The sequence below is a fragment of the Talaromyces amestolkiae genome, assembly GCF_001896365.1.
Source record: "Talaromyces amestolkiae strain CIB chromosome Unknown scaffold1.1, whole genome shotgun sequence".
Classification (NCBI taxonomy): Eukaryota; Fungi; Ascomycota; class Eurotiomycetes; order Eurotiales; family Trichocomaceae; genus Talaromyces; species Talaromyces amestolkiae.
The window spans coordinates 1,457,860-1,483,528 of record NW_024468037.1 but is presented as its reverse complement, the minus strand read 5'-3'; the positions used below and the strand labels follow the sequence as shown (position 1 = coordinate 1,483,528).

The 25,669-nt window shown below is 47.6% G+C and overlaps 7 protein-coding genes across 7 annotated transcripts; 4 read left to right on the top strand and 3 right to left on the bottom strand.

Moving 5' to 3' along the window:
• Positions 1 to 275: 275 nt before the first annotated feature.
• BHQ10_000483 (uncharacterized protein) lies at positions 276 to 1,138 on the bottom strand (the record flags this gene model as incomplete). Its single annotated transcript, XM_040877238.1, has 4 exons — positions 276 to 386; positions 453 to 593; positions 692 to 906; positions 961 to 1,138. 4 exons carry the CDS (start codon positions 1,136 to 1,138, stop codon positions 276 to 278), a joined length of 645 nt encoding a protein of 214 aa, XP_040728988.1.
• A 947-nt stretch (positions 1,139 to 2,085) lies between these two features.
• BHQ10_000482 (uncharacterized protein) lies at positions 2,086 to 3,914 on the top strand (the record flags this gene model as incomplete). The annotated part of the gene is made up of 4 exons (XM_040877227.1): positions 2,086 to 2,194; positions 2,246 to 2,326; positions 2,389 to 3,619; positions 3,683 to 3,914. 4 exons carry the CDS (start codon positions 2,086 to 2,088, stop codon positions 3,912 to 3,914), a joined length of 1,653 nt encoding a protein of 550 aa, XP_040728987.1.
• A 1,148-nt stretch (positions 3,915 to 5,062) lies between these two features.
• BHQ10_000481 (uncharacterized protein) lies at positions 5,063 to 9,728 on the top strand (the record flags this gene model as incomplete). The annotated part of the gene is made up of 2 exons (XM_040877216.1): positions 5,063 to 9,555; positions 9,608 to 9,728. 2 exons carry the CDS (start codon positions 5,063 to 5,065, stop codon positions 9,726 to 9,728), a joined length of 4,614 nt encoding a protein of 1,537 aa, XP_040728986.1.
• A 201-nt stretch (positions 9,729 to 9,929) lies between these two features.
• BHQ10_000480 (uncharacterized protein) lies at positions 9,930 to 12,432 on the bottom strand (the record flags this gene model as incomplete). Its single annotated transcript, XM_040877205.1, has 4 exons — positions 9,930 to 10,721; positions 10,775 to 11,782; positions 11,835 to 12,174; positions 12,227 to 12,432. The coding sequence occupies 4 exons, from the start codon at positions 12,430 to 12,432 to the stop codon at positions 9,930 to 9,932; spliced, it is 2,346 nt and encodes a 781-aa protein (XP_040728985.1).
• Positions 12,433 to 12,786: 354 nt separating this feature from the next.
• On the top strand, positions 12,787 to 14,484 carry BHQ10_000479 (uncharacterized protein; the record flags this gene model as incomplete). The annotated part of the gene is made up of 1 exon (XM_040877193.1): positions 12,787 to 14,484. One exon carries the CDS (start codon positions 12,787 to 12,789, stop codon positions 14,482 to 14,484), a length of 1,698 nt encoding a protein of 565 aa, XP_040728984.1.
• Positions 14,485 to 14,760: 276 nt separating this feature from the next.
• On the top strand, positions 14,761 to 16,854 carry BHQ10_000478 (uncharacterized protein; the record flags this gene model as incomplete). Its single annotated transcript, XM_040877182.1, has 1 exon — positions 14,761 to 16,854. One exon carries the CDS (start codon positions 14,761 to 14,763, stop codon positions 16,852 to 16,854), a length of 2,094 nt encoding a protein of 697 aa, XP_040728983.1.
• A 2,771-nt stretch (positions 16,855 to 19,625) lies between these two features.
• On the bottom strand, positions 19,626 to 22,142 carry BHQ10_000477 (uncharacterized protein; the record flags this gene model as incomplete). Its single annotated transcript, XM_040877171.1, has 5 exons — positions 19,626 to 19,942; positions 19,994 to 21,252; positions 21,346 to 21,870; positions 21,935 to 22,078; positions 22,129 to 22,142. 5 exons carry the CDS (start codon positions 22,140 to 22,142, stop codon positions 19,626 to 19,628), a joined length of 2,259 nt encoding a protein of 752 aa, XP_040728982.1.
• Positions 22,143 to 25,669: the final 3,527 nt, after the last annotated feature.

Here is a 25,669-nt window from a genome sequence, read left to right as displayed (position 1 = left end):
AGAAATATTTCCCGCAGATGGGAGCCCCTCCGAAATGTGCCACTGGGGACATAGATTGAGGGCCCCATATCAGCCTATCGAGCAATCGATCTGATAGTCACAGCTAGAAATCCAGTATTTCCGCGGAGCATAGTCCTTCCGGTATGTGCGAGACTTGTCTGTCTAGTTGGTCGGGCAGTCGACAAGTACATTGGTATCTATGAGCCGGACCACCAGCACTGTTCCTTCATGAAGCGGTGAGCTGACAGCTTAAAACAATGGTGCAATCTCCGAGTTCACGATACTGGAGTTTGTTGCGGTTTTGGAGTTGGACTATAAATCTCCATCAAGTTGAATCGTTTGAGCTCCTCGTAATCGCTACCGACGACGCTCATCCCAATAACATTCTGCATTGATTGAACATGTCAATCAGAAAGGAGTCCAAAGCACACACTACATTATGATATGCTCACCTGAGCAATCTCGACCAAAATAGTATAGTCGGGATTTTTGAGATCAACTTTGTGTCCGGATCCAACGGCTGCTGCGACTGTTTGTATGATGACGTCTCTGTTGAGTGTATTGTTGCTACGAACAGCAGGTCGAATAGCGTACTAGTCAAGAGTACATATCTTCCAGTCAGGTCTGAATTTCACTTTCAAGGCATTTCGGTGGAGACTTGAAGCCGGACGCAATATGGGCATAGACTGACCTTCTTGGGAACATCGTCTACGTGAAACACAGGTTGTAGAACTTCCTTCGCAAAAGCAGTCAAATCCACGCTCAATACTTTTCGAATCTGAGTGATGGGAGTCATGCGCTTGATCCATCGACTTTTTCTTTGGTCTGGATTGGCTTTTGCTTCTTCGCATATGTCATGAACCAGCTTCACCGGATCTATTGATTTATCGATCCGGTAGAGAACAACTACTAATTATCAATATCGTCTCGCGAAAAAAAGGACGGCGAAGGGAAGCTTACTGCAAGGCAGGTTCGAAGTGACTTTCTGAAATAATCGAGGCTTGGTAGACCTGGGTTTCAGGCCCTCAACTTCTTTCCTAATTTGAGCCTCTATATCATCGTCGTCTTCGTCGTCAGCATCCTGGCCCGTTGCTTGACTGCTATCCTGGTTCCCCAAAGACTTCTCATAGTACTGCATTATTGAAACCTTTCAGTTCTGTTCGTCATGCCATGCAATCATCGGAATACTTCCGCAACGGGTGGTGTAAAAGCGAGAAAGCTGACCTCCGTGAATATATCCAGAACTTCTCCGGCACATTTTCCCTCTCGACCCATATCGCATGTTATGAATACGCCGGCATCGCCTGCCTCAAAGGAAACTTTGTATGCTGGACCACCCTTGGATTTCTTGTACGTCGACCCGACCTATGAGATGTTCGTGAGTCTAAGCGCAAGGGTAGGCTTGATGGCAGTAGAGCAGTGAGACCTTTCTCGGCTTTGAGACTCTGTTTGTAGGCCTGCTCGCCATCCTCTAAGTAAGATCCTAGCTGTGCTTCGCCGATTGCAAAACGTAACTAGAGATGCGTACAGCATTAGCACAAGCCAAGATGAGACATGGATCTTTTCCGAGAGGGAAAAACAGGTTCTCACATAAGCGCGTTCTAGACTCTCTCCAATGATATGTGTGTAGGTGTCGAGATGATTTCGAGCTTGCAATGCTTGGTTCGGCCCGTGGTCGTTGGAGAAGGGAAAAAAAATTAATTGGAAGGTGCGGGGTCGCGAGCCCGTCGATCATCAGTCCACGGCGCCTTCCTTTCTGACCGACCTGAACTTAATGAACTGATTCAACCGTCGTATGATTCTTTTTCTCGAAGGTCATGCATTCTTCTCGCAATATGCGACGACTGACTCGATCTCGTGCTGGGCTGATGCCTGTTCTCTGTATGACAAAAGCATCTCCTGACGAGCACCCCACTGTACGTCATACGAGGCCGGCCAGTCAATTACATCATGTCCCTTAAACAAGATGGTATAAATTTATTGGGATTCACAGCACTCGGAGTGTGGATTAATAGCACGACTCCTTAGGTACGGTCTGGTCTTATTAAACTCTTTACCGCTACATATACGCCAATTCGACACACAATGGCTTCCGACATAGTGACTAGAGAACTAAAGCAGCCCATCAACCTGGTGGAATATCTCTACCGTCGTCTGCACGAAGTCGGAGTTCGCTCAGTGCACGGCGTTCCCGGTAAGTTTTTGATCGGGTCAATATGAGCCATGCTGCCGCTGACCTGTATAGGTGATTACAACCTACAAGCTTTAGATTATTTGCCTAAATGCGGTTTATCGTGGGTAGGAAACTGCAATGAGCTTAATGCTGGTACGAGATCAGAGAATAAGCTTTATATGGAAGTCTCTGCTTACTGGTGACCGTCATTGCAGGCTACGCTGCCGACGGCTACGCTCGAGTCAAGGGAATTTCGGCTATGATCACAACATTTGGTGTCGGAGAGCTTTCGGCGATCAATGCAATGGCTGGCGCATACTCGGAATACGTCCCCATAATCCATATTGTCGGACAACCCCACACTGCGTCTCAAAGGGACGGGATGCTTTTGCACCACACGCTAGGGAATGGAGATTACCACGTGTTTGCCGACATGGGCGCAAAAGTATCGTGTGCAATAGCGCGTCTGAATGACCCCGTTGACGCTCCTACACTGATCGATAATGCCATTCGAGAATGCTGGATTCAAAGTAGACCGGTTTACATCACTCTCCCAACGGATATGGTATTAAAAAAAGTGGAGGGCCAACGACTCGAGACTCCAATCGACCTCAACAGAAAGCCTAATGATCCCGAGAAAGAAGAGTATGTGGTGAGCTTGGTTTCGAGATTGCTACATGAGGCGAAAGACCCTATCATTCTGGTTGATGCTTGTGCTATCCGCCACCGTGTACTTGAGGAAGTCCATGACCTCGTACAGCAATCTGGCCTACCTACTTTTGTGGCTCCGATGGGTAAAGGTGCGGTCAATGAAGCCCATCCAAATTATGGAGGAGTTTATGCAGGGGACGGCTCTAATGACGGCGTGCGAGAAAGAGTGGAAGAATCTGACCTCATCCTGAGTATCGGCGCTATCAAGTCAGACTTCAACACTGCGGGGTTCACTTATCGCATCGGCCAGCTCAAGACCATTGACTTTCACAGCAACCTTGTAAAAGTTCGGTATTCAGAATATCCCAACATCAACATGAAGGGCGTCTTACGGAAGGTGATAGAGCGGCTGGGAGAAGTGAAGGTTGGCAAGATTCCACACATCTCCAACAAAGTCCCCAATCACGAAGCGGATGCGGACAGTCAAACTATCACGCACGCATGGCTGTGGCCCAATGTTGGCCAATGGCTTCGGGAGAATGACATCTTTATCACGGAGACCGGAACTGCGAACTTCGGTGCTTGGGAGACCCGCTTTCCTAAAGGTGTGGTTGCTATCAATCAGATACTTTGGGGGTCCATAGGGTATTCTGTAGGTGCATGCCATGGTGCAGCATTGGCTGCAGAAGAGCTCGAGGAGAATCAGCGAACGATTCTCTTCGTTGGTGACGGAAGTTTCCAGCTTACTGCACAAGAAGTGAGTACTATGCTCAGAAAGAACCTCAAACCTATCATGTAAGTGGCCCCAATGTTTTATGCTGCTTGGATTGCAGATCGGAGATCTGACGAAAGGGATAGTTTTGTAATTTGCAACGACGGTTACACCATCGAGAGATACATCCACGGCTGGGATGCATCTTACAACGACATTCAGCCATGGAGATTTGTTGACATTCCTTCAACTTTTGGTGGACAGCAAGGACAGTATGAGACCCATCAGATCAGAACGCGAAAAGAATTGTTGGATTTGTTTTCCAACGAGCACTTCTCTTCAAACGAATGCTTGCAGGTCAGCTTGATCATCCATTAAGACCGATGAGTGGTATTTAACTGACCTTACTCAGCTCGTAGAATTATACGTACCTCGAGAAGACGCCCCATTAGCACTGAAGTCAACAGCTGCGGCTTCGGAAAAAAGGAACTCAAGCAAATGAAAGCGAGGATGCTTGTATTGTTTTTTTCAAGATTGCGAACAGATGTTGCTAGATTCGGTGATGGCTAAACAACACAATCTGAACCTCTATTCTAGTATTGTATGGAAAGGGCCTCTTGTCTCAATTTAATACGAGTTCTACCATAGTAATTAGGATGTTTCTTCTTCCCCTCAACATGCATGTCCAAATCCAAGGGAGTGCAAGAATGTGATTGGGGTGTTCATTGTAGATTAAAGCAACTGGCCCAGCCAATCGCACCCCGACCCTTAGCGCCAAGGCTGTCAACTGGCCTAAGGCTACGATATGTTTCACGTGATTCTCGATCAGGGACCCACCCGACAAAGCCAGCAGCAAAACATGCGACCACCGTATCTCGACGTCCACGAAAGCCAGCGAGAGAGGAAAGCTGCTCGTCGCTTCTTTGTCACATTTACCCCTGCGACCTAGCTTTCACATAGAACGTCTGTCGGCTGCACGCTATCTTCATAACAACAACCCTTGCTCTTAAGTTTCCCAACGAGACCCACAAGCGCCTCCGTGGGTCTTCCCATCGGAGACTCTACCGGTGCTTCGTGGTTGCTGTCAGATCTTAAAGACTTCGATTAAAGACTGGCCGATCAGATACGCTACGACAATCCAATAAACTGCGATCCGGCTGTCACACCACCTAGCTCAATCGAATTCCACCGAGCGACGTTTGTTGACAGAAACGCTCAACTCAATCTTCGGGGCTACGGTATCGGCCTCTACAAGGAGTGAACACACACTGTTCCCTTCCGGCCCTTTGAGATTTCTAGCGCTGGCGACGCCTGTTTATTCTCTTGGACTGTACTGAACATGAGTCTGGTTAGATGGGCAGTGGATATCTTCTCATTTCCTCGATTGAGAGCTTCCAATGAGCCGGTTTGAGCTACGCGCTTGTCTTGAACATTGAATATGCGGCCAACACCTTCTCGACCTTGATATAAATCAGCGCGGTTGCGGTAATCTACTCGCTTCAACTGTTTCAATATACTCTGCTATCATGGAACAACGACAACAGTATCTACCACCCCCGCCTCCGCTGTCGCAACCTAATCAGTCTCATATAATTAATCTGCCTCCCCCACCTCCAAGGCCCTCAGCGCAACAGCATGGCATGATCCCTCCACCTCCACCAGGGCCGCCACCTCAGTCTGCCTACCCAGGTTCAAATCAGTGGCAAGCATGGCGCACGCAGAACTTCCCTCCTCCGCCGCCTCCTCCCGTCCTTCATCCGTCCTTGATGCCAGCGAATCAGGCTTATCTTCGTCAGCAACCCACTCCGTTGTCAATTCCGATACTTGCACCGCCATCCGAAGGACAACCGCTTACTTCTGCAACTTATATACCGTCAAGTGAGACTTTCGGGCCCGGCGTTGGCATTCCGCCGCTCTATGAAAATTATGGACATTCTGCGATTACAGAGAGGCCACGACCAGGTGCCACGACCTGGGATAGCACATCTTCGGATAATTCTTATAGAAAAGAGGGAAGTATCCCTCCTACCCCATCTCGCAATCTGCCTCCTTCTCTTGTTCTTGGGGCCTACAACGACAACATGTCGCCTGGACCAGCAACGGCTACGATACAAAATCATGGTTCTGAACCAGCCCGTACAACAAGCCACAAGCACAATGCCAGCAGTACGTCTCTCGGTGGAATATCGGCTGGAGATGCAGCTGTTCAGTGGCCCGTTGAGAGGGTTGTCAGCTGGCTTGCGAGAAATGGGTTTTCGAAGGACTGGCAAGAGACGTTCAAATCTTTGGAGCTCCAGGGCGCGGACTTTCTGGAGCTTGGTCACGGGTCGAATGGTCGCGGCAATCTTGGTAAAATGCATCAAGTTGTCTATCCACAATTAGCAAAGGAGTGCCAGAAAAGCGGGATTGGCTGGGATCAAGCCCGAGAGCGTGATGAAGGCAAACGAATGCGAAAATTGATACGGCAGATACATGATKATGGAAGTGAGGTAAAATTCACAGACAGACGAAGGGAATCACAGACACTCCCCAGTGCTTCTACAGACGGAGGTGTAGAGAACTCTCCTAACCTAGGATGGGATTCGCCATTTCCGCCGTTTGGGCAAGCGGCTGTGGAAAACACTTACAGCCACCCCGCTCACCGTCTACCTCCTGCTTTGATAAGTAAGCCGAGCACTCAAATCCGTCCGGTTACAGCTCCATCGTCACAGAGACATGATGCTGGTGACAGTGACCCGGCTATAAACCAGCGGTCAGAGTATTCTAGAAGCGCACTCGCAAATCTGGACGAACATCGGAGGCAAAGTCCTTCTTCAACTAGCGACGGTGGTATGTTCCCACCACCTTCCTTAAAGGCCCACGAAGACAGTCCCCAAAGTGGGAGTCCAGCAGCACAGCACGCCTTCCCTGTTCAGTCAGGATTAACTTCATCCTCAACAGGGGATCTCACATCCAGGTTTGAGCACCACCGGGGAAACAGTACGGATTCACTTTCTGGACGCGGAAACTCTATGCCTCGTTTTTATGAGAACCGAAAGCAAACACAAGAAAGTTCGCGTCTTACACCTCAAGATACCGGTAAAGACCCTGGAAAAGGCTTCTTTCAATTTTTCAAGAAGAAATCGCGCGATCACCATTCGAATCCATCGCCAGAAGAGCAGCTCCTAGATTCACCCACGAGCCCTTCAATTATGCGTCACAACGGCTTAAATAGCCCTTTCAACAAGCCGTCTTACAATAACAGTGACTTGTCTTTAGCCGAGCGTCCCTTGTCTTCTTCATTTTCTGATTATGAAAGAAGTACAGCACGATTGAAATCCGCTAAGCAAAGATACGCTATGGCCACTCTTGATGGCTGGAACTATCGTCTGGTGGATATCACAGAAGCTGATACAGCTGAAAATCTGAGAACAGTGATTTGCCAAAACTTAGGTATCGTGGATTGGCATACCGCACAAATCGCAGTCACAGAGCCAGGACAGATTGAACACGAAGACTTTCTTGACGACTCAATGCTTGTTCTCAATCGTCGCGCAAGAGCAGATCATTTAGGATCCCTGAAGTTCTATGTACGTGGCAATGTATCTCCAGGTTCTACTGGCTTGGGCGTATCATTTGCTGAGAAAGCCACGTCGTCTCCTATGTCAGCTCATCGTCAAGTGCAAAGAAAGCCTTTGGAAGAAGACTCTACTCTTCGTGGTACCCAAGGAGTGTCTGGCTCGCCGCTTGTTGCTCACCAATCTGCTACGGCAACCAGCTCTGACCAGCTGTCACCATCTTTGCCTGAGAAAGCACGCGCTGATGCTGGCGCTGATCTCGATTCAGCATCGCGGCTTGAAGAGCGTCAACTCGATGTTGACCGGAAACAACGTACCCTCTCTAGGCCGAAGCAACCCCCAGAATTACAACTTCACAGTGGTAATTATAGTGAGAACGGATATCGAAGTAGAGGCGTCATTGACTTTGACCAACCGCGGGTTTCTCCATACGAAGATAAACGGGTTGAAGGGCTTGTGCCTCAGCGGAAGCCTCCATCTGCCCCCTCTGAATCGAATACACTCACCAAGGTCAATTCTCTGAGCAAGAAAAGTACTGACCGTGCTCGCATGTCGTTGAGGATGCAGCACCAGTCGCCCAAATATAGATTAATCCAAGAGGAAGAATCACCGGAAACAAGCATTTCTGCGAGCCTGAATAATTCCGATCCGGTGTATACGGCTTACGGGCAATCAACTGGGATGGCCACTTCTTCCTCCACTTCATCTCAATCCACTCTCACCGAAAATAGTTTCAATACCGTGCGAAGAAATCCGTCGACAGCCTCGTCATTCAAACCACCTTCTTTACAAAGTCGAAAGTCATTTGGCCCGGTACATGAATTCGAAGAAACGAATGTCACATTCAATGCACCCCGAACACCTCAAATGGAATCGGAGGAATCCGAAGACGATTCCGATGATGGACTGTTTGCAGTACCTCTCACAACGAAGAAAGATACTTCAAAGGGCAAGGGACCTGTACCAGAGGTCACATCTCCCAAATCTCAGAAACCTTCTCTGACAGTCAATACCTCGACAAGATCCACCAAGGGACTGTCAGTTAGTTTCAGGTCGCCCAATCCCAATGATGAAATATCTGCTGGACCTTCCTACCCGAGCTCAGCAGTCATGCCTGCAGATTTGCGTTCGATGCAGGATAAAAACGGCGTATCATCCGCAAATGCAAATCCATCTCCTGATGATGAATCATATCGTCGCAGAGACTCTTTTGCGAGAGATGATATCTGGGCCAGTCGACCTCCTGTTGAAGGTGTCATCAACAATCTTGACGATTTCTTCCCCAACATTGATCTAGATGAGCCTTATCTTGAAGCGCCGGGAACCTCTCCTCCTGGCTCTCCGGTCAACACAGTTATGAAAGACAAGCCCGGTTCCTCTATCCAAGCGCCACCGAATCCTTCTCATCAGGGATCTGACCAGCAGATTCCCAGCGATCCAAACGCCAGATACTCCGTCGCACAACGCAATCTTATCAAGTCTGGAGGTTTGAGTCGTATGAAGTCTATACGTGAAGTCGCCAAAGGTGCTCAACAAGTGCATAGGAACCGAAGCATTGCAGGCCCAGCCAGTAAGAAATCCGGTGACATACTCCGACGCAAGAGCACAAAGATGTTTGGCGCAAAAATTATGCAAATCAGTCCAAAGCCTGGAAGTCGGTTGAGCCAGTTGAACAACGTGCCCAAACGGGAACAAACTTTCCGTATCATTAGAGGTCAACTTATCGGAAAAGGCACATATGGTAGAGTGTATCTCGGCATGAATGCTGATACTGGAGAGGTGCTTGCCGTGAAACAAGTTGAGGTCAACCCCAGAGTGGCTGGKCAAGACAAAGATCGCATAAAAGAGATGGTGGCTGCCATGGACCAAGAAATTGATACTATGCAGCATCTTGAGCATCCAAACATAGTCCAGTACCTTGGATGTGAACGAGGGGAATTGTCCATCTCGATCTACCTTGAGTATATTTCTGGTGGTTCTATTGGCAGCTGTCTACGCAAGCATGGCAAATTTGAAGAGTCGGTTGTCAAGTCACTAACACGACAGACTCTCAGCGGTTTATCCTATCTTCATGACCAAGGTATTCTCCATCGTGACCTTAAGGCAGACAACATTCTTCTCGATTTGGACGGTACATGCAAGATTTCGGACTTTGGCATTTCGAAGAAGACTGACAATATCTACGGCAATGACGCGTCTAATTCAATGCAGGGTTCGGTGTTCTGGATGGCTCCGGAAGTCGTACAGTCTCAAGGCCAGGGCTATAGTGCCAAGGTAGACATTTGGTCACTTGGTTGTGTAGTTTTGGAGATGTTCGCCGGACGTCGACCTTGGAGTAGGGAAGAAGCGATTGGTGCTATCTTCAAGTTGGGAAGTCTCAGTCAAGCACCACCAATTCCCGAAGATGTGTCTGTGAATATCAGTCCTGCAGCTTTGGCTTTTATGTACGACTGCTTTACAATGTGAGCTTATGACCCTGCAAAGGTTTTAGGACCATGCTAACCCTGACATTAGTGACACATTTGATCGTCCAACTGCCGACACCCTTCTCAATCAACATCCCTTCTGTGCGCCGGACCCAAGTTACAATTTTGAAGAGACGGAGTTGTATGCCAAGATTCGCGACGTGCTTTAACATTCTTATGACCGGCTTTGATTGCGACTATATGGAGGTGCACGGGGAGTGACCTCGTCTGTCGAGAGTTCTATTTTTTGGTGTCTTTGAATACTGCATAGCGTAGCCAGACTTGTTACCTACACAGATAACAATGCTAAAGTATGTTCAAAATTGTATGCAATAATTATATAAAAAAAAGTTGTGATAAAATTCCAACCTTCAAGATCTTCTCGATACAACCGAATCATGGTCATCATCCTCCCCATTGTCGATAGAACGCAAACCAGCAACCCCGACCCTAAAGACTCCTTCACTCCATTCCTCGAAAGTGTCGACGTCCCAAACCGCATCCTCTCTACCTTTGCCCTTGACATTGGCTGCTACGCCTTTGCTCTTGGCCAATAGAGCTGTGTAGCCCTCGTAAAACTCCTCATAAATTTGTATGACGCGGTCCTGCACAGCGCCGACCAGGGTCTCTTTTGTACGGGTATCTTCTAAATAGTCGTCTAAAGCTTTCCGTAGCAAGGGGACTTCCTTTTCGATGCTTCGGCAAACGGGGCTTATTGCGACCCCATCTGCCATGTTTCCCTTCTCGATGAATTTTGTAGGCAAAGTCGATGTCATGCGAGTGGCGAAATGATTCGTGAAGTCGTTAATGACTGTCCGGAGTGTGCCGTCAAGTTCTACTTTTGCGTCGAGCATGTTCTCAACAACCTTGGGTAAGAGGCCGCCACCCACAAGACGCATAAGATTTCCAGGGTTGAAGAGACCTCCGCGCTCGCGGAGTTCCCAGAAAGTATTCGTGACTCCAGAGAAGTCAAGTGATATATCGGGGGTGACATACTCGATATCAAATGCGACGATCTGTTGTTTGAGAATGAGAAGGTGCTTGATCAAGAATAGTTGGCCGTCGGTACGAGAGTATTTGCTCGATATTTGCGTGCTTGCTTGATGAAGCGAAAATGTCGTTTGATGTACAATTTGATGCGCAAGGTCATCAAAGACGGTGGACTATCTGAATGTTTAGCAAATACTCAAAAAGTGGCAGTGACGACGAGACTCACGTTGACAAGCCTATATATACGGCTAAGCAGCCAGATGGCCTTCCGCAGCGTGGGATACCAGGCTTGAAATGTAGCTTGGGTTTCAATGTCCCAGAGTGCATCTTTCTCCGTTGGAGAATCTATCTCTTCGTCGACGATTGTTGGGGTCTTTGGCAGTGCAGATCCTTTACGACCTGACAATGGAACACCTTTGGTAGAGGATGAGGTTTGTCGAATTCGAGTTGGGTAGTCCAGATCATCCGGTTTGGGGCGATATCTCTCGATCTCGCTGCGAAGAATACCTTGCACTTGAAATACGAGACGAGTCTGTGCATCTGCAAGTGCGGGTTGGATAAGGGCGGAGAAATCTAGCTGATTTGGGTCGTTGTATTCTGTCTCGTCTTCTGGATCGGACATATAACGAGTTTGCAACAGAGTGCACAAGTGGCAGAGTTTGATTAAGTTTGTCTCGTGGATGATTCTCGGTCTCAAGTGATCGTACAGAGGCTCACAGATAGATTCCAAGAAATCATATAAGCCTGCTTGACCATGAAACCATTCTCCCCAGAGTTCGAATTCGTCTAGACACACACCACGTATGTAGCCAATGCTGGCCCTAGCGAATGCTACCAGGTCCTTGGAAGTGCTAGGAGCCTGAGCAATGCTAGTAAGCTTTTTCCGTGCCAGTGGAATGATAAGCTTGCCTCGCGTTGCGGCGAAGCTTGTATGCAACTCGTTCATGAGGCTTTGGTACTCTGCTTCGGTTCCCTGTTCTGGGTCAACTGGCGGGACAGCTCTTTTCTGGATCTCTAATCCAATTTGCTTCATCTCAGCAGCTCCGATGCGGAACTTCGCATATAGTAATGCTGACATTGTGGTGTCATTGAGTTGTTTGTCGGCAATTCTTTTTGATACCCCTGACGATGTTTCTCGCAGTGCAGCGACAAAGTGTCCGCGGATAAGTGTCAACGCACGAGTCAGCAGCAACCGGTATCTAGATCGGTAAGTTTCCGCCTCTTTTTGTTCGGGCTATGAGGTATTAGCAGGTTATTTTCCATAGCAAAATCACAAAGAGCCATACATGAGACTCCATATAGTCTAAACACTCGTCGAGCTTTCTCAGCATATCTGAAAATTCACTGTTGCGGACCGTCTTTCCTGCGCCCGGAGCGTTGAGCTTCCGTGAAGCGGGATCCAGGAATTCATAATATACAAGGTTGTCCCTGATATCATTCGCCAGATGAGTGTTTTTTGATTGCGTGTTTAACAATCCTTCGCATTGTTTTTGGAACGTGGACGTCTGCAGATCGACAGCTTGGAATGATTTGGAGAGACTCGACAAGAGTTCGAGAGTTGACGATGTATCGGCGAGAAGAGAATCGAGATGCGCTCTAGATATTTCGAGTTCGTGAAGGCATGATCTGACCGTATGTTAGACGTGCTACCCTCGTTCTCTGTCGACTGCGGACATACTGATACGCTTCGTGACTTGCGTCTAGCAGATCTTCTTCCACATCATGATACCATTTTCCAAATTCCACCTCATCATTGATCGCAGCGATGCCGATTTCTTCCTCTATTTGTGAAAATTGCGCCGGTGCTTTTGCTCTTGGTTTCTTTCGTTGTATACCGGATGGGTCACTAGGACTCCGAAGGCGCCCCGCGGACTGTGGCAGCATTGCATGAAGTGATTAACAGGCCGGCGTAGTTTCCTAGGGATCCAAAAGCATCAGTAAATAATATGGAATTATTCACTAAGGACTTCTAGCATGAAGAGTTTGAAATCAAAGCTGCACCGTTCATTGAGTACTATTGAAGTGGAAAGGACACCGTCTGTTGTGTATGCATCTTGCGGAGGCCCGAAAGATTCTGCCACCGCCTACGCAACCAGCTCTTCTACTTTCTGAAGTCATGACGAAGCTCCTCGGGTATAGCTGCGATAGCTACGATTCTCAGAGCGACGACTCAACAACTATTGGTAATTTAGATACCGTCGGACAATGCATGCAGGTCACTCAAGACGACCGATTACTATGGTGATCGGATCCTCGTCACGCCTACTCAGAGCCCAACTCCGCGCTCGAAACTTCAGACGGAACTACAGCCAGGAAACATCGCGGACGTCCGGAGGCTCTCGAAAATGGGCTGGTCCTGCAGTGGCCCTCCTCGGAACATTTACCGCGGCTACCGCAGCTTACGTTTGGAAAAGCCAGCAAGGACCACCAGAGGCACAGCCATCCAGGCGAGTAGAGAAGGTCACATTTGAAAAGTCCAAGATCAATACCTCTGTGACCGCAGAGCGGAATCGCGAAATTCTCAGTGCCCAGCATGCACAGATTAAGAAGATGTCAGCCAATCCTGGGGTCTATGTTTGGGGTTCAAATAGCCACCGCGTCGTCGATCCGGATTCGAAAGAAACAATAATTAAGGAACCACGCCGCTTGCGCTATTTCGAGGGCCAATTTCTTAGAGACATCAAATTGGATCAAACCTCGGGGGCCGCTGTGACTGATAATGGCGATTTGGTTCAATGGGGCAAAGGATACTCGGAAACCGACTTCCAGCCGACTCCGACTCTCGTGGGCAAGAATTTGGTAAAGATTAGTATGTCACGGGACAGAATCATAGCACTTTCCTCCAACGGAAATGTGTTTTCGATTCCCATCTCAAAGAATGATCAACAATCAGGATCAAAGCCATCCGAGAGCTCCTGGTTGCCAGGGTGGTCCTCCAGAGCTCGAGTCAGCTATCGGCAACTCGTGCCCCAGCTCGGTCTCGGCGAGAAGGTTACATCTATTAGCAGTGGTTTGGAACATGTCCTATTACTCACAAATGCTGGCCGTGTGTTCTCCGCTGCCGCTGCAACCGAGGCATATCCCGCAAGGGGCCAATTAGGAGTACCTGGGCTTACATGGGCAACTCGGCCAAAAGGGCCCGTGGATTACTGCCATGAGTTATCAACCTTGAAGGATTCTAAGATTGTGCAGATAGCCAGCGGAGACTTCCACTCCCTGTTGCTCGATAAGAATGGGCGTGTTTTCAGTTTTGGGGATAATTCCGTCGGACAACTAGGATTCGAGTATGATCCAGCTTCACCTGTGATCGATACACCGACGCAGCTCCCCATGAAAGGCTTATACTCGACCAAAAACTGGTCCGCTCAGGTTACGAGTATCGCTGCTGGTGGTTATACCAGTTTCATCACCGTTGATGCGGTACGGAAACTTCTAATGGACGACACATCCACATCTTCGAATCAAGGTGTTCCAAGTGTCGACACCTGGGCTTTCGGTAGAGGTATTCACGGAGCTCTTGGGAATGGTAAATGGACACATTTCCAGGATAGCCCTAGCAAGATGAAGGCACTCAGCGGTCTGAGTGAATTTGACGAGAAGACCCAGAAAGTACAACCAATTCGACCTGTCCAGATATCAGTCGGTGCTACACATGCTGCAGCTGTGCTGGGAAATAATGCCCACTTGAACAATGGCAAAAAGTCATCCATTGCTGATATCACATGGGGCCAAGATACACTATGGTGGGGAGGCAATGAATCTCTTCAAGTTGGGACTGGCAAGCGAAGCAATGTGCCCACGCCTGCCCATATACTTCCTCCGCCTGATGTTGCGACGTCTACGAATCTCGATGAGGCTCGCTTTCAGATCATTCCAAGCAAACAACGGATAGAGTGCGGCAGGCAGGTTTCTGCTGTCTATTCGGTAAAAATTTAACTGATGTACGATATCATGTAATATAATCTCACCTCTACGGTTAGTTAATATGTATAATGAACAACAATTGTATTCTACTTCTATCAAATATATTTCAAGGTCGATAAGGAAAAGAAACTTATAGAGTAACAATGCGAACTGAGCAAACAAGGCGTTATCGGTCGTGCACGGGCCAATGCTTATCGAAAAAATTTCCCTCCGCAAAGAGAACAATTTCAATCTTCAAAAACTTAGAACATACAAAAATCACATACTTGTCGAGGTGCACATTCCATCATGCCTCGCGAGAAACAGAAAAGAGGGCGCCGTGCGCAAGAAAAGGAAAACAAGCGAAAACTCGAAGACGACCACGAGGAGCCAGCACTCAAACGACAGAAACCAACCGAGGACCAGCTCGAGGCCGCAGACTACATACCATTGACCTCTGGCGAACAGGAGGAACAAATTGAACAGTACGAACAGGATGCACCGGTCGCGGATCAGAACGATACACCTTTTTACGGATTGCTCGACACCGAAGAGCAGGAATATTTCTCAAGGGCCGCCGAAGTTCTCGAATTGAATCAATTCCAGACCGCCGAGGAACAGAGCATTTTCGTCGAGAGTGTATATGAAGAAGCAAAAGGAAAGGAATTGAAAATTGCATGCAGTCAGTCCTGTTCACGTCTTCTGGAGAAGATTATTTCTCTTTCAAGTACCGATCAGCTCCGACGACTCTTTGGCAAGTTTCTTGGACATTTCCTGCACCTGGTACAACATCGATTCGCGAGCCACTGCTGCGAGACACTCTTCGTCAAAGTTGCGCCCGCACTTACTCACAAAGCATCCACGACTAAAAAGCTAATTATCGAGGAAGAAGGAAGCGACGAACCCTCTCTATCACTCGCCGATATGTTTCTGCAGGTTGTTTCGGAGCTTGAGGGTAACTGGGGATATCTCTTGACGGAGAGGTTCGCGTCTCATACAATTCGTGTTCTTCTACTTGTCTTGGCAGGCGAGCCTGTGGACTTGGCATCACATGGCTCTCTTGTTGCGAGCAAGGCAAAAGAGGGTGTCGAAGTTCATCGGATAGAGGGACAAGAGCAGGTCATTTCCGCGAAAAAGCATACTGTGCCGGATACATTTTTGAATGTTCTGAAAAAGGTTATGGCTGATATGACCGCTGGGCTGGATGATACTTATTTGAGAGCATTGGCCACTCACCACGTCGGAAATCCTGTTTTGCAGCTTCTGGTGTCCTTGGAACTATCCCACTTCGGCAAGTCGACCGCCAAAGATTCACGCTCCGTCTTACGACGATTGATACCGGACGATACAATGGAGGAGGGTACACAGAGTGCTATCTTCTTGACCGGGTTGTTATATGATCCTGTCGGCTCGAGATTAGTTGAGACCATTGTGCGCTCTGCGCCTGGAAAGCTATTCAAGAATATCCACAAAAATATAATCCGTGAGAGGATAGCGTCTCTCTCGCGCAATGAGATTGCTTCATATGTCCTTGTCCGATGCTTGGAGCGAGTTGGCCGAGATGATCTCCAAACGGATTTGGAGATGATTATCCCGGAAGTCCCTAATCTTATTGAGAGATCGAGACTTACTGTGCCTAGAGCACTAATTGAGCGATGTCTCGTTCGCAATATCGACACTACCCCTTTAGCAAAGACATTGCAGGAATCACTCGATGAAAATCCAGTCAAGAGGTTACAGCAGTTACTCGAAGTCAACAATCCAGATGGTCCTGCAGAGGAAAAAGCCCCATCTGAGAGACCAGTGCAAGGAAAAGTAAAAGCGTCACCGGTACTCTTGCACAAATCACTATTTGTACAAAAGATGCTAGAGGCCCCTGGTGCGCTAAGTGAACTCGTCTACTCTGGCTTATTAGCAACATCTACAGACGCCATCATCAATATGGCCTGCAATTCAGTCACTTCACACGTCTTGCAAAAGGCTCTCACAGCATCAACATCAACAATTCAGTTTCGGCGTCAGTTCGTGCCTCAGTTCTCCAGCCATATGAAGCAACTCGCTCTTGATACTAGTGGTTCTCACGTGGTTGATACCCTCTGGGATGCAACCAAAGATATATACTTTGTCAAAGAAAGATTGGCGCAGGAGTTAGCCGACAGCGAACATGAGCTCCGCGATTCATTTATTGGCCGCGCAGTATGGAAGAATTGGTCAATGGATCTCTATAAGCGACGACGAGGAGAATGGAAAGGAAAGGCAAAGGGACTCGACGATCAAGTAAAAAATTTGAACATTGGCGATGAGAAGCCACGGACCAAGTCGAAACTTGATCTTGCTAGGGAGAGGTATGATGCTGCACAGAAATCTGCTGCCGGCAGGAGTAGCATAGTCACGAAGTCTTGATGTCTGTAGATCTAGTATAAAGAAATCAACGAATTCGAGGCCAATTTCGAGTCTGTATGTATGCAGTACGTCCTGTATCATGTTTGCACTCTTATTCGACCATAACATCGATGTTGTCGAGAGACCGCCAAATGGTGAAAGGCAATAGGCGTCCCACAGCTCCGTAATCGATTGAAGCCAAAACAACACAGCTGGTCGAAGCAGAACCTCCTTCATGAAGCGAAATTTGCATTCACGAATCAAATCACCTTCCAAATTCAGAACGAATCTCAACACACGGTACATTGACTACATTCAGTATGGAGGATTAATGCAATCTAAACGGGCGGGTCCTAATAACCCTAATTGCATACGCTGATCTTGACCGGTCACTTTCGTAACGTACTATGAGTACAAGTCGTACATACCAGAAATACGTGGTTGTCGTGCGCCGTCTCGTTTATTATCGTACCAATACCTGACGATAAGGTCTAGCCCCGGATATTGCGATTTAACGTTGCAGATACACCAGTCCCACTTACCCGAAGGAGCATTCGAGGGAATAGATTGCGACAGGACGAAGGCCCGAATCGGCTGAGCAACAGGTTCGCTGTTTAGGAAAATTAGAAAGAGGACAGATCAATTGGTTCCGCCTCAAATATTTCGTATAGTGTACTCGTACTGAGTATATGTACGTGTACAAGTATACACAGACTGCGTAGTTACATCGTACTAAAGCACGCGTATCAAAAATATCAAAGCATCAGCAACAAAATGCAACCGTTGGCTGAAGCGAACAATTCCTAGCGCTATTAGTCGGGACTGCATACACACTAGTACTAACAGATCCAACGGGTTTCCCGGTCTAGTCAAGCACGTGCTCTAGCTGAAGAAGTACTAGTGTGTGTGTAACCTGTCGAGTCAGGTCGACATAATATCGTAAGTCAGACTAAGTCAGTCAGTCAAGTGTCCATGATAACGGTGATATTTTTCGGCCTTCCATGGGTCAGGAGACATTATCCATGAACAGCCGTTCCGCATGTGGAGCGACTATGAAGGATGTCAAGCCACATCTGAATAAGCGAGGAGTCGATAACTCATCCAGCATCCAGCATGTTGAAGAAGACACGATAAGAAACCCCGAGTATCTCCATACTTTGAGACTACCCTGCCAAGACGACCTAACACGGAGACTATTCTACAAGCAGCCTAGTGGTAATACAGACAGTCCGTACCGTGACCTCCGTATTCCGTACCGCTAGTCCAATTCCAAATCGGGATGACCCCACCCACAGGACGACAGTAAGATTTCGATCGCAGACTAACCCCGATTGGTTCTTAGGGCTTTTGCTAGTATCTTGACGCCTCCCAGCCACTCACACGCCTCATACACAGTCGGGGAAATAATAAACGGCCAGCTTCAGTGGAAGCCTCACGAGAAAGAAAAGACTGTATGAAAAGAGTACGTACGTCGCATGCATGCCACATCGAAGCACTGGCCCACAGCTTGACGTCATAGTCTCTGTCGAATTGAAAGGATGGTACGTACTAATCGTCGTCTCCATCATCTCTAGGTGTGAAACGGGGACCTGCCCTATGGTCTGTCTATTTCGTTGGAAGTATGTTTTCCGGAACGTTTTTGATAGTCTCAGAGGCTCGATCGAAAACACGGTGGTGATCAACAGGTATCAGGCACACATACTCCGTAGACAGACTGTCTATCGATTTGCTGGCCTATCTATCATGGGACCACTTTTCAAATTCCTGCTAAACCCGCGAATGCTGTGTTTGCCGGTCTGATTCCGAATTTTTTATTGATTTTCATAGTTCGTACATTTTTTGGTCCTTGTCGAATGGAGCCCTTGGTCCCAAGATTACGGATCAAAATGGATAGTCGGGATCTGAACCTCTTAGCGAAATTGCTCTACTGAGATCGTCAATGGATCATTCATCACCACACTTACTGGTTACCGAAAATTCGAGTTTTCACCATGTCGTTGTCGCCGTTGATTAACTCCCCGAAATTAGGCCAGAAATCGTAACTACTTTCCTAGTACATTAGAAAAATCTCTGTCAACTCTGATTGATTCTGATAACCTATTATCAATGCTGTTACAACTTTGATGGATATAAGGTACAAAAAGTCAGGAAGGCCATTGGCAAGATGGTCTGACCATATGAAAGAGCAGAGTTTTGATAATAGAACACGAAATAATCGTGTACTGCGCACCTTGTGTTCCATTCAGAAAGACATCGACTGAGTCAATCAGCCACACAGAAAAAAGGTGCGATGCACTCGGTGTGTAATAGTGCACCCCCACCGACATCGTCGCATGAAGACTCGTATATCGCCTTCGTAACAGAGAACAAAACCATATGTATATCTCGGTTTCGCAGAAATGCAGCAACAGCGAAAAAAGACAAGCATCAATTGTTGAGACAAGAACAGAATAAATCAAACAAGACTAAAATCAAAGGGGTATCATTGCTCGAGGACTCGTATATTGTCCACGTATTCAACGCCCATAAACAGTACCTGAACGCCTTGTTGAACAAATGTTCATGTTTGAAAAACTTGACAAAAGCAAGAAACAAAATCCACCAGAAAAATGATGTGAGACTCCAGCATTTGACAGAAGAAGATCGCCCACTAGTCGTGAAGCCAAAATAAAAATTAATAATAGTACCCGAAGTGAAATCTGAAATCATCATTAAACGTCGTATAAATTATGATGAGAAATCGATATCGAATGCAGGAAAAACGATCAGAAGTCGGTATGGTATGGCAGCATTTAGTAAGTCAGTTTGACTTCCACCGCTGCTGTCGGAGGAGTACTAGTATCCGGAGTAGTAACCTCCAATTTCGACGTCTCGGTGATTTCAGCAACCATGTCCTGTCCTTCGGGTAGTTGCTGAACCACATCATCATCAACCATGATCTTGAGTCCTTCACGACTGACACGTAATATGCGAACAATGCGATCGGGATCAATCTTGTATTTTTCCGATATCTTGGTCATGAGATCTCGGACTGTTCTCTCCGTTAGATAGACGGCTCTGTAGTAATCACCGTTTTGCTCGTCAGGGAATCGAATATAGAAACATGCAACTGTGAACTCGTTAGCCTTTAGACAACCAACAGCTAAATGAAACAACTCACTTGGCTTGGGAGGGCGTTCCGCTGGCGGTCTGTAGGTTGGATCAATGTCGATAGCCTCAATGTAACCTGTGGTGCCCTTCTTCACCTTTACAGGTTGTGTAAGAAGGGCGGCATTGGACCACTCCATGCCCTCTTCCTGGCTCATGAAGGTCTGGTTCGACAATTGTCTTTCCGGAGGCCGTCGTGGAGAGTTTGTATTCGAAAAGCTACTGTTTGAGGGAGAAAGAATGTTGGAAATGCCGGAAGCTGCGTCATTGCTATACAGTGACTCGCGAGTACTCTGTCGGGAGAGACCTTCGAACTTGAACTCTTGTAGATCGCCGGGCAATACGACAGGGAACAGATCGGGGTCGTCTTGATCGTCGCCTCGAAGAGCGAGAACACTAACGGGGCGGGTTGACGAGAACATGTCTTGCATCATCGCGTATTTCAAATGAAGGTCGTCTTCCGGAGAGAGTTTGGCGTCGTTTTCTTGCGAGTCCATCGACCACGTTCGCTTGTGCTTGGGAACTTTGACTGGGCGAGCAGTGTCAGATTTAACCGAGACATTCACATTATTACGTTTGCGTTTGCCAAAATTACCTCCACCCATCTCAAGTTGGGCCATTTGTTGTTTTAATTTCTCCATCGTCTTTTTGACGTGGGCAATGTCGTTGGAAAGTTTGCGCTCGGCGCCGTGGTCACGGAAAAGCTTGACCTTGCAGTACGAAACTTCGGATCTTGGCAAATCGGGCGTCGTGTCGCTGGGGGAGACAATCTCGGTTTTTGCGCAAAATCGAACGGGAATACCCTTGACACCTTTCGAATGGCTAAAATCGGTTGAAAGAAAATTGAAACGAACAGAAATCGCACAGTCCGCGGAAGCGCTCGTAGAATTTGCTGTCCATGTAACACAGAAACCATCAAATGAAGCCTTTTCAAGCTCAATTTGACGCTGGCTCTGATCACTGTCTGCACCTTGGTTAGGATCAACGTATTCAACTGCAAGTAGTTTGCCGCCTCTTTGGTGGGCTTCGCTCGAACCACGTCCTTCCTTCCATAATTGCCAGCAAGTAGAAGGCTTGGATCGCTGCTGTTCATCTTCAAACGAAACGCGAATATATGTTCGATACTTGCGAGGCTGCGCACCCGGTGGGGGCGGTGATGTGTCGACAACTGAGACTGAGTATGCTTGACCTTTGTTTAGATAGGTGACTGGAATCTCATCTGCATGCTTCACCATGGCTGTAGGGGCGCGTAAGGTGACGCCAAATCGAAACCTATTTCATGTCAATAGCCAGGACATTTAAAAAATGAAAGAACGCCATCCGTATAAAGGAGGTGGTAGATTTCATGGGATTCTTTATGCTTACTTCTCGCCATCTGTTTCCGAACTCACTTCCATTTGGTCCGAAAAGCCGACGCCAGGCATCATCAGATTCATTGGCTGAGCCCCTGGCACTGTCATTTGATCTATCGGAGATTCTTCTGATCTGTCCATAGGATCATAGACCGAATCTCGGTGCATAAACGCACTTGGCGCAAAGGCTGTCTGTTGGGCAAAAGGATTGTAGTGTTGTGGCATGAATTGTTGCTGCTGGGCGGGGAAATGGTTGACATGCAGCTCTCCGTTAGGACCAGCGGGAAAGCCGGCCGAAAGTGTGTTGGGTAATGAAATAGGCGTGACAAGGTTGTAGCCGAGTGGTGTGTGAAGATCACCGGCTTGATGATGGTATAACGTCGTCATTCCGCCAGGCGTAGGCGTATAATAGCCTGGAGGCTGGTTTGCGAGCGCCATGAACTGAAATGAATTTGGATCCATTAAGGACGGTGTGAATCGAAGATCTTGAAGGTTTCTTGGAGTTGGATCGTTGACCTTGATCTCATCTTCGTCGGTTCTGAAAACGGAATTATCAGCATCGTTGCGACAAAAAGTCATTTGAGGGATCAAGGAAGACATACTGGCCAGATATTCCTCCGTCCACTGCAGCGGGGTTAGCGGAGCCACTATGCCTACCTTCGGAAGTCGAGCCTGTCGAATTGACATCGGGAAATGTCTTCTTAAACTTGCTGATAAGCTCTTCGTCCGGCTTTTGCGATGTGCGCCTATGGACAGTGATTAGCAGTAGGTTTGAGACTGTGCACGAGATCCTCACCTGTTGCGGAACATCTGGGCGATTAGAGTCGTAGAGACTTAAGGGAGAAGATTGTTGAGGGAAGATAATCGTAAGAGAGGGACAGAGGTGACCCGACTTGCAACATTCGGAGCGGTACACTGCCTCCTCGCTTGGTGTGATGTTTTCTCTGGTCGATGATGCTGTTGCCTCCAGTTGATAATCTGAACAAGTGCAAGAGCGCAGTAGTGATTGTGAAGATACTTCGATGAACTCGTGTAGTAATGGGTTCGACGTTCTTTGCACCACGATCAAAGTCAAAAATAACGATCCGGTTTCCGAGGCAAAAGGCGATGTCTAGGTGTAGCCAAATAGCAAGGTGGAAAACGTATTGGTTTGTAGTAGTTCTTGGATGACAACGCGTAGTTGACACTAATATAAGTGAATTTGGTTCAGTCGGAGAAAAAAAGTTCAGTAACGAACTTTCGCTGAGGGCGGGGTGTTTGGACGCCTTCGGGGGAGGGTTGCGTTGTTACCCGCTTGGATAAACCACGGTTCAATATGGAATAAGCCCTTCCCTAATCGAGAGGTGAGTATCATGGAATGGTCAAAGACTTTCGACCGAAAGATGGATGGCGAAATACGAAAGGGAAAGAAAGAGAGAAGGGGAAATAAAAGTGGAAAAGAGAAGCGGTTTGGACGAGTAGTAGAACGGGCCGGTAGCTGGTCGCCGAAAGGTCGGGTGCTATGGCTATGGATATGGTTATGTGTATCGAGTTTGAAAGGTGCGTGGTCCCTTGCGGCTAAGGCCAAGCAATGAGCTCTTAGGAGAACCACATTTTATGACTTCACCAACCTAGGAAATTGAGAGTCGACTGGATGTGGTTTGAAGAGAGCGCGGTTTAGTAAGGAAGGATCATTCGGAAGGGAAGGAGGGAGTACGAAGGAGAAGGAGAAAGCCGCAGCGGCGAGACGATAATACCGTACAATACATAAATACATGCATACATACTACTGTACAATACAAAATTGAATGTGGGACAGCAGCAAGCCACAAGGGTGGAGATCTTGGTGGAACCTGCGGTCTGATGGTGGATTAGCGTATTTCACACATCAGCAGTACCTGGTACTGTACTGCCACTGATCTCAATGCACTCGCCACTGCGTACTGCGTACTAGCGTCTGACAAGCCGATACAGAGATACACAGTCTTTCGTATTATTTTCTTCGAATGACAAGTACACCGGCTAGTGAATAGCGGGTTAGTACGACTTTAAGCTACTATACGGGATATTTCTTCGAGCAAAGCTCACTTCTCGACAATTATACTTTTCCTCTGACAGCTAGTACGCCAAATCCTATCGATCTCTGACTCGTATCAGACTACAGTACGCCTGCAAGCCACCATCAATCAACGAATGGCTCTATTGTCCGGAATGAGCTAAGGAGCTAGCGACAGACAATGAGATTAGCTGCTCTCACCAACGATGTACCGGCTTTTCTGTCCGCGACCAAAGGTGTCTGGCTACAAAACGCTAAGAAGGGATGCCGGCTGTGATATCCGTCAAGTCTCATTGCACGATTCGAATAAGATTATTATGGAGCATACCAGCAGAATGGTTCAACTGTAGAAGGAGACATATCTACTGTTAAGCTTACAGCCACGACGATTCTCTATTGGACAGTTGTTATGATGCATGATTTAAAAACATCGGTTATGGCACAGTTGAATCAACCAATCCATTCGAGCAACGGCTTCGAGAAACACGGAGTTAGCAGTTTCATCGCGGCACTTTGACAGGCTAGTTACGCCACACGTGCGCCCCAGTACCAATGCGCATTTGCCACGCCGTCTTCAATGTGTTTCTGGTGCATATGTGCGCCTCATATCCCCTCTCTTCCACAAAATGGCTGGCTTGTCATGGCGTGTATATCACTACCGCATGCAGATGGTGAGGCTTGCATCGCGATTTATGATACGATGCCATGTAAGACACGGTGACAGATAATTGACATGTGCTGGTCACATTGTTATCGGCACGTAGAAGTGTTGAGACATTCTCTGCTCGCTCATCAAACATGGAACCGTCGCAGCTGATCGGTTCAGATTTTAGAATTGTCGACTAGTTTGTAGATCGCTTTAAAGTAGGGTTGTTGCAGTTTCTGCCGGATACTAAATCCGTGGAAACGGCTCGTGTTGTCCACAGTTTCTGCTAACGAGCTATGTTTAAAGCTTTTGATAGGCACACATCTCGATTATGATGTCATAAGCATACATCGAGCACTTTTTTATAGAAAATTTATGATGTGTTTCGGAATATGGCAGGAGGAGAGCTTCAGTGTCTCCACAGTCTCCATCGGTGCGGGTTGTAAATTATGAACATCGAGAGATGACGTGTCCACCTGCATTAGCGAGGAAGAAGTCTATCATCTACAGGGATGGCTACAGCATACTAAAATATGCAATCACTGTAGCTATAGAAAAATCCGAGTGCCATCTGATCCCCCAAAAAAAAAGAGAAAGATCAAACAATATCATCTCATCTGAAGACCCAATGCGCCGGTCATTGGTCAGCCCCCACAAAGCATGTCAAAGGAGCCATCGGGACCAATTCCCACCAATCACAGTCACCCATCCAGATCTGCTGTGGGCATGATTACCATACAGTGCGTACGCATTACAATACGTCCTTACTACTTACTACTTAGAGTCTGAGCTAAGCTAGACTGTAATAGGAGAGTGGGGCCGGAAAGCCCCAACGGGAGCGTAACTTAACCCGTCGTCGAAACATATCATACACAGCACGATACGTCTCTTGACCGTTTGGACGCCAAGGCCCTAGTTCAGGGACCGCTTTGAGACGCGGCTAATTTTTCATGAGCTGCCTCGTCTTCGATCTTGCTACTATCCGTTCTAGACTATCGCACAGATGGTCAGTGGAAGCATATCGATGATTGATTGACAGATCTAGGCGTCTGTGCTCCATTGCAGTACTCCGTACTGCTATGAAAAGAGCGCCTCAGCAGTGTACACCCTTGTCTTTTCTGAGATTACCGACCGGGGGGGTTTGCAGGACGATATACTGTCGGCACTTCATAGGCCAGCCCATTCATCTCACTAATATCCCAATCTCCGTCCTGAGTTACTGTACTAACTAATTTCACGAAGTAGTTCTCCAACGGAGATTGCATCTGCATTAAGCATCAGCCGTTGTATAACTAGTCTGGTATTAATCACCGATACGTAGCAACCCTCCTTCCAGATACGAAATGAACGTGCATAACATGAACGCCATGGCGTTTTGGCATTTTCTTAATTTTTTTAGACGGCGAGATTTTCCAAGTGCGGGCTCTGCTCAGGGCTCTGCTTCGCTTAACATCAATGTTCAACGTTGTGGGCGTCCCCGGATTAATACAACAAAGTTTAGGCGCTCGAGTCCGTGAGTTCAGCACTGACCATTGATGAGTGGCAATGTTTGGCCGATGCAAGCCAACCGTGGTGTTATCGAATGCCAGTGCGTTGATAATTACATGTGTATGAAGAGCCCCTGCGCTGGGGCATCAAGCATCAGAACTCTGTGAA